Here is a 10810-nt window from a genome sequence, read left to right on the forward strand (position 1 = left end):
TTAGTAAATTTGACTAGATTATGCTAGAAAGTTTACGTCACGGTCCTCTGATGATTATTGCATGTCAATTGGGATTGAAGTTGAGCATATTGTACCACATGTTCATACCGAAAACGGTCCAGCAGAAGCTTTTATAAAGCGCAATCGATAGCTCGGACTTTGGTTATGGGAACCAAATTGCCGTTATCTGCCTAGGGCTATGCAATTCTACATGCATCTATGTTGGTATGCTTGAAGCCCACCACTACCCAGTCTCTTTCACCGTTATAGTTGGTCACTGGATACGAGCCTGATGTTTCGCATTTGCGTGTGTTTGGGTGCCCAGTCAATATGTCAATAACGACACCACTACGTACCAAAATGGGTCCTCAGAAAAGAATGTGAATTTATGTCGATTATGATTTGCCATCAATTATTCTCAACTTAAAGCCCTTGACAGGAGATCTCTTTACCGCACGTTTTGCGGATTCACTTTGATGAGACAATCTTGCCGCTGTTAGGGGGAGATAAGAATGTTAACGTTTCTATAAAACGTCACAAATTGTTGTGATATGCTCCCACTATGTCTCATTTAGATCCCCGCACTGCCCAGTCTGAAACCGGAGAGCGTCATATTCTAGGTCTTTAGAGTATTGCTTAAAGCATGCCGAATGCTTTTACTGATCTAAATAAGGTGACAAGATCACATATACCAACTACAAACACACATGCAATGATCGATGTACTTTAGGTACGTTGTAACATTGCCTCAGAAGAATGACCCATCCTCGAATGAAGGTTAGCCGCACCTCCCACGCGGGTCAGTACACTGGTAGCTAGCCAATTATCTACTCCTACCTTGAAGCATGGCAGACCTCCTAGTTCAAAGGATTTACAACCACAGAAGAGGAAAACGGCACAAACTAGTGATCCTAGTATGAATTCAACCATCGCTTACTTATATGTTCCAACGTATGAGGTTATTCTAGATTACGATGATGTCTTAGATGAGACAAACCGGCCTCCCAAGAATCGTGAGATTCGGTCCATTACGCAGTATTGGATGAGATTTGAAATCAGAATGAGATGATCGTCGACGATGCCTTTGCGTACACAGTAGCTATTAACATCATGCTTAACAATGACATTGAACTACGTTCCATTGATGAGTGTCGATGTATAACTGACTGGTCAAACTGGAAACAAGCAACCCAAGTCGAACTTAATTTGCTTACAAAACGTAAGATGTTTAGGCATGCAGCTCCTATTCCACCACAAGTTAAGCTTGTGGGCTATAAGTGGATTTTTGTAAGAAAATGTAATGAGAAGAATGAATAGTGTGATACAAAGCACGCCTCGTAGCGTAAGGCTTTTCTCAATGCCTTAGAATTAAATACGAGGAGACATACTTTCCCGTAATGGACGTCATAATATTTCGCTACCTTATCAGTTTGGTAGTTTCTGAAAAACTAAATATACAGCTTATGGATGTGGTAATCGCGTATCTCTATGGGATCTAAATATAGAAATCTACATGAAAGTTTCTGAAGAGCTTACATTGACTAGATCAAATAGTTCTAAACCATGGAACACCCTATCGATTCAATTGAGGAGTTCACTGTACGGATTGAAACAATCTGGGTATATGTGGTATAACCGTCTAAGTGAACCTTTAACAAGTCAGGGTTATGTGAACAATGAACTATGCTCATGTGTGTTTTTTAAGAAGTTACATTCTGGATTTGTGATCGTTGTAGTTTATGTCGATGACATGAATCTCATTGGGATTCTTGAAGAGCTTGAGGAAACTGCCGCTCACTTGAAATTGAAATTTGAGAAGAAAGATCTTGAGAAAACTTGATATTGCCTTGGCCTGAAGATCAAGCACTGTTCGGATGGAATCCTAGTACATTAATCGAACTACACCCAGAAGGTGCTGCGACGTTTTAATGAGGATAAAGTGAAGCCTTTGAGTATTCATGTGGTCATTTGGACTCTAGATATTAAACGAGAACCCTTCAATCCTAAAGAGGATAAGGAAAAGATTTTTGAGCCTGAAATTCCACACCTAAGAACAATTGGTGCTTTATTGTACTTAGCTTAATGCACTAGACCCAACATCTCATTTGTTGTAAAATCTTTTGGCAAGATATAGCAATGCGCCTAACGTAGGCACTGGAATGGTGTCTAATACATTTTCCTTTACCTTAAGGGTACAACAGATTTGGGTTTGCTCTACACCCATGAATCCTCGAGGGGAGCCGCTGCCCCTTTCGGTCTTTGGGTTGATTCTCGCCTTGTTGGTTATGTTGATGAATGTTATCTATCTAACCCACATAGGGCACATTCTCAAATGGGTTATGTCTTTACCATTGGAGATACCGTAATTTCTTAGAGGTCTACCAAGCAATCGTTAGTTGCGACTTTTTTTAACCATGTTGAGATTCTCATCTTGCATGAAGCCTCGCGTGAATGCTTTTGGTTGAGAGCAATCATGGAACATATTCGAACCACTAGCAGTCTTTCTACCAATGTTGATGTTTCTATAATGATCTTTGAAGACAATGATGCATGTATCGATCAACTGAAGAAGGGATACATCAAGGGAGACAACACCAAGCACATTGCATTGAAGTTCTTCTATTCTCACCAACAATAACAACATCATAACATCAAAGTCAAGCAAATCCGTTCCCAAGATAACCTAGCCGATCTTTTCACAAAGTCATTGCCCAAGTCTACTTTTAGAAGCTTGTCCAAGGAATTGGTATGCGTAAACTTTCTGAGTTGAATAGCTTGTAGTTCTCTTATTTGGAAGTTATGTCAAACTCAGGGGGCCATAAGCATACTCACTTGATATTAATGTACTCTTTTTCCCTATGATTAGGAGCATTTTTTCCACTTAGTTTTTGCTACCTAACAAGGTTTTGATGAGGCACCCATCCTGGGATGATCATACTTCTTTGATGTTTACTACTTTTGTCTCGGATGACGTTTGTTTTTTACATTATGCATACTTATCACTTTTCTCCTTAGTCTTTGGGTTTTGCACTTACCTTAGGTTTTACCATAGCAAAGTTTTGTGAGTTTACTACCAATGCATACTTTCTTTAATTTGAGATTCGCATTTGCTCGTTTTGTCGACGACTTCATCAACTGATCTACTTCATCCGCTGAAGACCTGATACGATATTTTGTTTGAGTATTTACACATTTAAGGAAGTGTTGTAGTCATATTTATTATAAGAATGTGATTGTGTAAATCCTATTATATATGGGATATCTTTAGTAAATTCTATCATATCTTTTAGACTAGATATTATTCTATTGGGGTAAGGAATGTACCTTATCTACTACTATAAATAAAGGCAAAATGGGGTGGAATACCACACACCTCACAATTACACATCTCTCTTTTCTCTCTCTATGTCGTCGGCCACCCCTCTCTATCCCTTATAATTGTTCAGTAAAATAGGCCTACAACAAAACTAAATTTGTGGTGCCACTTAGTATTACGATTTAGTGATACTTTTCTTCACTTGTAAGTGAGAGATTTTTTTTATTTTTTTTATTTTTAACAAACGATATTATTTATACTAAAGATGTGGGGTAGTGCGCTACGCCTCACTATCTCGATGTTGCATTAGCTCAATGTCGCCTTCGATCTCTCGTCTGCAATATACTCCACTTCTCTTCTCTTCATGAGTGATTCTCACCGTTGAGATCTGTAACTTTTCTCGGGGGCCAAATCTCCCATCACTTCTGCCGGGCAACCCTCTATTCCATCTAGCAGTATTTTCTTGTTGCAGAAACGGACCAGAACCGAGCTGATTCCTCGGGTACAAATTAAACTTTGGTGACAACTTCCTATGGTTGGTGCGGTTGTCAGTTCTGGCAACAAACCAGTCAGAACTCTGCCTGACAACCAGCAACATAATGGGCTGGAACCGTGCCCAGCTCTAAGTTAGAGTACATGTTCCATTGAAAATGAATGTGAAAGTAATAACTATTATTGAATGAATATGACATAACAATGTGAGCTTCGTCTGGGCCTCAAATAAGAAGCGTAGTAATTAATTTTATATCTGTGATCCTGTATTCAGTTTTATTTGATATTAGATTCTCTGTGTGTGTCTCTTTGTCTCTATTTCATATTTCATAATTGGTAGGTTTAAATTTCTAGATCTTTTATTTCGATACTTGATTTTTGTCCATTTTTAAAAGTGGAATTATGGCTCTCCTGCGGATATTTCAAAACCTAATATATGAAATAAAAAATTCCTGTGCAGATTAGGAGCTTTCCTTCTGCAGAGTTTTACTCGGAGTCATTGGAGGATGGTCCTAATATTATAGAGCAGACACAACGTTCTTGGCATGACTATCGATGCTTTGGACCCTTCTGCTTTTTTGACATACATCAAGGGAAGGAATCCAAGCCCGAAGGAAGTGGTAGATCTGTTGTGAATGTTGCTGAGGTTGATTTTATCATGCTCTTGTATCATAATTTAGTGGATAAATATCCAGAGCTTAAATCAAGTCAGCGGTTCACGATTATATCCCCGTATCGTGGACAAGTAACTCTCTTCAAAGAACGTTTCAGAAGTACTTTCGGAGTGGAGTCTGACAAATTCGTGGATATTACTACTATTGATGGTTGCCAGGTATCGTGACTCATTCTTTTATGGATTCCTTTGAAATTCTTCTCAATGCTAATAGACTTTGTTTTCTATTCAAAAGGTGATCAGACGTTTTTATTTTTAATTCTTTGGAAGTTTTCAAGGTCAGTTTTTTTGGTGATGTAATACCGTGTTATGTAGAGCTGTCTAGATGTCGGAGTATCTCATTTTATGTTGCATAGATTTGTCAAGGTGAATGATATCTCATAATTTTCATCGAATTATACCATAAAATATGATATAAACGATGACGAGGAGGAAAAAGGGGTGGGAGGAGCTCATGTGACTGTTGGGGTATTTGTTAAACAGAAACATCAAATATTTTAACATTGGGGGTTATTACTGACACTGCACTCCTCAAGGTGCAATTTCTCTCTTATGGTTTAATAAGATACGGGTGCACAATGACCTTTTTGAAGTGCGAATAACTTCTCCCTGAACTTTTAGAGACAATTTTTTCCTATTATTCAATTTGCGAAAATTGAAATGTTTGAATAAATGATCTTTTAATGTTTTTCTCAGGGACGTGAAAAGGATGTTGCAATATTTTCATGTGTCAGGACAAACGAGCATGGAAAAATTGGGTTTCTGTCTGATTTTCGGCGAATGAATGTTGCGATCACTAGAGCAAAATCTTCTGTCTTGGTCTGTTATCGTTTGAAGTTAAGAATGAAGTTTCAAGTACTGTCTTACTTCATGTAATATGCATTTACATATTGACCTCTTCTTTTAATCAGGTAGTGGGATCTGCATCAACATTAAGGAAGCGCGATGAGCATTGGAATAACCTTATCGAAAGCGCTGAAAAGAGGGATTGTTTGCTTAAGGTGAATATTCTTCCTGAGAATATGAAATCACACACTATTCATCACACCTCGTGCTCAATTTGGCCACACATCTGCTGTGATTGATTCATGTGTTTGGTTTTGTCCAACCGCATATGACGGTTCATGTTGCTAATGTAGAATCGTAGGTTGAGCATTTAAAACTTCACACCAGGTTCTTAAATTTCTAGGTCCCACAACTTTTATGTTTTAGGCCGATTTTCCGTAACTTGTGGTCCTTTGAGTAAGCAAGAGGAATAAATTGGTCCATGCATCATTTAGTATCAACTGCAACGAGCGCTACGTTAAGAACTTTACCCACATCTCTCTTCATTTTATTGTTCTTTTGTTTCTCTCAGACATCAAATTTACTACATCTCTCTCCATTTTATTGTTCTTTTGTTTCTCTCGGACATCGAATCTGTCATCTCTTTCCAGCCCAATACTTATCATTTATATGTATTCACAAACCTCTGATTCAATCGTATGGCGTGTTCTGGCGATTTCTGTATTTGTAATGCAGGTCTCACAGCCATACACTTCATTTTTCAGTGATGAGAATCTGGAAACCATGGCTATCAAGAAAGAATTCTCATTGGAGGAGGTTGAGAATGATGAGGTGGATAACTATGCAGGTTCAAACAATTTTGGGGGTGCCGACCCGGCGGAGGGAGAGGAGAACGATTATGGAGACGGGGGTATGGACATGGATGATGGAGGCAACGGCGATGACTGAGTATCGATATGATAATGTTGCTTAGGTCATATGAAGTCGTGTGAGATGAAAGTCTCATGCACCGTTTTGAATGAGAAAGAAGTGAGGAATCCTCTTTTCAACTTGATCCCCACTTCAGTTGTTGCTTTTCTTTCTATTACTTCAAAAGTAGCTGCTTCAGCTTCAACCACCCGAATTTTTTATATTCGTTTGGGTGGGAGACTTCTTGTGTAAGTTAAACTACCGTCAGCTATTTAGATGCGTCAAGCCCCACCCCCACCCCCACCCCCACATATACCGATTACCATTACAATGGAAAACATAGTTTTGTCTTAACTTTTGTGCCGGTTATCCTGACTACTATTACTGTCTCGTCTTCACTTGTAAGTGATACGTATCAAGTTCGACTTATATGGATGTGTGGCCGCTCAAGCCTTCATTCCTTTAGATATAAAATAACTAGTATCAAAAAAATTTGTACTGGTTGTCACTAACATAGCTGTTTAGTAGTAATTATTTTATCACTTACAAGCTGAAAGCCTTGAGAGGACTCTTAAACACTTGTTGCTGTTTAGTAGAAAACTTTTGTAGGAGTTGTATTTTGTCTTATACGTAGAATTAACGTTTCTAATTAGAAACGTTAAGTTTTCTACTAAAGTTTAGTGACAACCGTTACTGTTTCTTACAAGAATAGACAATTAAGGGTGTGTTTGTTTGCCTTCACTAACTCTCCTTGGATTGGACTGGACTAGTTATTAGTCCAAAACCGTGTTTGTTACACGTAGGAATAGATTTAATGAGATTAGAGCCGACTCGTTCCGACTAAGTCCTTTGTTAGAAGGTCTTAGCGAGATCCCCCAATAAGCACGGGATTGCTAAGATCGTTCGTGTCCTTGTCCAGTTGTTCTCCTTGCTTCTTTGTTCTGGTCTGGTCAACTGACCTCGCCAGACCACCCCACTGACAGCGATGGCGACGATTGTTGACGAGATGCACTTGTTTTTGGCTCCGCACTTCTTCGACTTGTTCATAAAGGACAAGAGCGAAGCTGAGTCTACCATAGAAAGCTCTTCACTGTCGGCTGCATGGCCATTCACGTCGATTGGAGGAGGGGATGAGGGTGGGTCATTGGAGAAAAGAGCTTGCATGAGGAGACGATGCTAGGCTCGCAACTGGAGGTTTGATTCGAAGATGGAGGATCTTAATTACGTAGAGGTCTGATAGACTGATTCGCTTCTTTCCATTTTCCCCCCATTTTTTATTTTTTATTTTTTTATCTTTTTGATTTAGGGGAAATTTATTTACAGTGTGGATTTATTGTTTGGTTTGATTTGAATTGGGCAAAATCTTTGGTTTTTTTTTTTTATATAGCAAACGAACTTTTGGAGTGGATTATGAGTTAATTAGCAATTTCTCCTCCTGCGTATATTTCAATTTAGGATTTGATTGTAGGTTATTTAGAATATGATGTTGTTGTATGAAATTTTGTTATGATTGTATACGGTCCATTTTTCATTGTTTTCGTTATCCCATTTCTTAGTCCAACATTGATCAAATGCTTTATCAAGTTAGTCCAGCTTAGTCTATTCTAAGTCAGTCCAGCTTAGTCCCAGAAGTTAATCCAGTCCGAGATAGTCCGGTACAACAAATGCACCCTAAGTGTGACGCATCGTGCTATAATGAATAGGGAAATCGAATGACTATTTTGCCTTGTTATTAAGGTTTTGGAGGCAATCTCCTTGGTTGATGTTAGAAGGCGCTTTATCGAGGCATTAGCTCTGCAGTTTGGGAGACCAGTGGAAGCTGATTCGGTAGGCATCCTAGGCATGTAATGCTCTCTGCAAAGTTCTAGAAACGTTAAGACTAATTGTTCATATCTAATTCATAAAACTTATTAAGTCTTGCATGTTTATGTTTAATTTAAACATCACTGATGGATTACATGTTAAGTGTACGTAATTACTTGAACATCACGAGGAGATTATGCATTAAGAAAACTTAACCTTTAAAGTTGCATGTTTTAACTCATAAGTAATTTGTAGAACTGCGTATGATTGTTAATGGTAACGGCTAAACCCTAATACTTTTCACATTTGATTTCTCTCCAAATTTTTTTTTTATTTTATCTCTCATTGCCCATTTTTGTTAGTCAAATTTAATTATTTATTTTCTGTTCTTTTACTTTAATTCACAATTTCAAATCTTTTCCAAAACTTATGTTGTATACTTAACTAAGAATTGGTTTCAAATACAAATTATTCATATTGATCCGATAGAGAACGACCTTACTTGAGCTATTTATACTATAATAACCTTGTTCTCTTATAAGTATTTTTATGTATTTTAATTCCTACTTTTGCAAGTGGTAAAAATCCTACCATTCTCAACATCAGCATGTTTGAATCTGAATTAGTTTGCTAGCCAGAATTAGTTGGCCAGCCAGTCCAATCCAGTTCACTAGCCTAGTCTAATCCATTCTTGTCTAGTCTAGTCTAGTTCGCTATAATTGCTCTTTTGCTTGAAAGCTCGCTTGAATTGTCTTGCCTTATCGGCCTAATAGAGCTTGCATCCGCATCTACTTGTTGGCAACTCATGTCGTGTACCGTCATGAATTTGACACGGGGTGTTGGAATATTAGTTATTATTTGATTGTCTAGGTTTGGGTCACACCTATATGATTAGGATTCTTTAGATTCTGCATTCTATAAATATAGCTTGTAGTTTAGTATGAGAATTAAGTCAATCAAGATGTAAGCCTTAGTTTATAGCCATCTCTGCATTCTTATTATTGTTTTCCTGTTAATAATATTCATAATTTATAAATTGTTTGTTCTTACGTTTGATGCTCTGATTTTTAACCGCATGCACATTCTTTAACTGCATGCACATAAGGCCTTTTATGGCCTAAAGCAGGCCTCTCGTGCCTCGTTTCAGAGGTTTAGTTCTATTGATGCACAAAACCGGAGGTCTTGGAACAACGTAAATCCGACCATGAATTTGCAAGAAAGTAAATAACACAAGATGTATTGTGGTTCGCCCCAATGTTTGGGCTACGGCCATACTGATATTGTATTTCTTTGTTTGTGAGAGGATGAGAGGGTGAGAGCTTCTGAGGGTGAGAGAGCTTTTCCCATGGCCTAACAATTGGTCTCTCTCAATGAGGAGAGTGAGAGGTCCTTTTATAGAATAAGGGCTCCTCACTTATTATATATTTGCCCCTTCATTTATTACATAATTACATTTGAGTCCTTCGAGTATTTATACGAGATCTAAATACGGAGGCCTTAAGTATGGTATAAACAGTAGTCCCCCAAGTCTTCAGTCAAGAGAGTCTTTTGGCTGGAGACTTGAAATTCAGTCCATGTGTGGGCCGAAGTAACTAGATGTCGTCTAGAACTGAATACTCGATATGAGGCGGTGCTCAATGTGAAATGATGCTCAATTAGAAGTAGCACATGTTGCGAGACTGCTCTACTTGTGGCTTATGTTGCCTTGGTTGGCTCGGTTTGTGGCGTTGAAGGTGAGGGAGTCCCTTTTATAGAATAAGGGCTCGTTCCTCAATACATAAGTGATGGGCTAAGAGTTGATGCTCGCGGCGAGACGGTTGCTTGGCAGGTGGCGATGCTTTCTAATGATGGTGAGGGAGTCCCTTTTATAGAATAAGGGCTCGCTCTTCAATACATAAGTGATGGGTTATGAGTGATGCTCGCGGCGAGGCGGTTGCTCAGTAGGCGGCGATGCTCTCTAATGATGATGAGGGAGTCCCTTTTATAAAATAAGGGCTTGCTCCTTAGTACATGAATAATGGGTTAGGAGTGATGCTTGCGGTGAGTCGGTTGCTCAGTAGGCAGCAATGCTCTCTAATGATGGTGAGGGAGTCCCTTTTATAAAATAAGGGCTCGCTCCTCAGTACATGAATAATGGGTTAGATGTGATGCTCGTGGCGAAGCGGTTGCTTAGTTGGCGGCGATGCTCTCTAATGAAGGTGAGGGAGTCCCTTTTATAAAATAAGGGCTCGCTCCTCAGTACATGAATAATGGGTGCTCTCTAATGAAAGTGAGGGAGTCCCTTTTATAGAATAAGGGCTCGTTCCTCAATACATAAATAATGGGCTAGAGTTGATGCTCGCGGTGATGCGGTTGCTCAGTAGGTGGCGATGCTCTCTAATGATGGTGAGGGAGTCCCTTTTATAAAATAAGGGTTCGCTCCTCAGTACATGAATAATGGGTTATGAGTGATGCTCGCGGCGATGCGGTTGCTCAGCTGGCAGTAATGCTCTCTAATGAAGGTGAGGAAGTCCCTTTTATAAAATAAGGGCTCGCTCCTCAGTACATGAATAATGGGTGCTCTCTAATGAAAGTGAGGGAGTCCCTTTTATTGAATAAGGGGTCGCTCCTCAATACATAAATAATGGGCTAAGTCCTCTAAGTATTTTTCATGAGGCCCAGTTGTGGAAGCCTAATATATGGTACATAGTGTAGTCCCCCAAGTCTTTAGTCAATAGGGTTTGTTGGCTGGAGACTTCAAATTGAATCCATGTATGGGCCGAAGTGACGGTTGTTCGAAGGCGGTATTTGTATACCCTGCACTGAAGCTTTGTAGGTGAAGCTTTGCAAGT

At 39.1% G+C, this 10810-nt stretch overlaps 1 protein-coding gene across 1 annotated transcript; it reads left to right on the top strand.

Moving 5' to 3' along the window:
• The first annotated feature begins 4258 nt into the window (after positions 1–4258).
• LOC114821563 (probable helicase MAGATAMA 3) lies at positions 4259–6530 on the top strand. The gene is made up of 4 exons (XM_029094223.2): positions 4259–4640; positions 5178–5300; positions 5393–5482; positions 6003–6530. The coding sequence occupies exons 1-4, from the start codon at positions 4467–4469 to the stop codon at positions 6213–6215; spliced, it is 600 nt and encodes a 199-aa protein (XP_028950056.1). The 5' UTR covers positions 4259–4466; the 3' UTR covers positions 6216–6530.
• Positions 6531–10810: the final 4280 nt, after the last annotated feature.

This window comes from Malus domestica, chromosome 15 (assembly GCF_042453785.1).
Source record: "Malus domestica chromosome 15, GDT2T_hap1".
In the NCBI taxonomy this organism is placed as follows: domain Eukaryota; kingdom Viridiplantae; phylum Streptophyta; class Magnoliopsida; order Rosales; family Rosaceae; genus Malus; species Malus domestica.

What these genes read in the sequence shown, in the direction of transcription:
- LOC114821563 (XM_029094223.2), top strand. Translation starts at nt 4,467, where the DNA reads ATGCTCTTGTATCATAATTTAGTGGATAAATATCCAGAGCTTAAATCA. An exon ending in GAGCAAAATCTTCTGTCTTG is followed by an intron (nt 5,301 to 5,392) that starts GTCTGTTATCGT and finishes TCTTTTAATCAG; the next exon opens with GTAGTGGGATCTGCATCAAC. An exon ending in AGAGGGATTGTTTGCTTAAG is followed by an intron (nt 5,483 to 6,002) that starts GTGAATATTCTT and finishes TTTGTAATGCAG; the next exon opens with GTCTCACAGCCATACACTTC.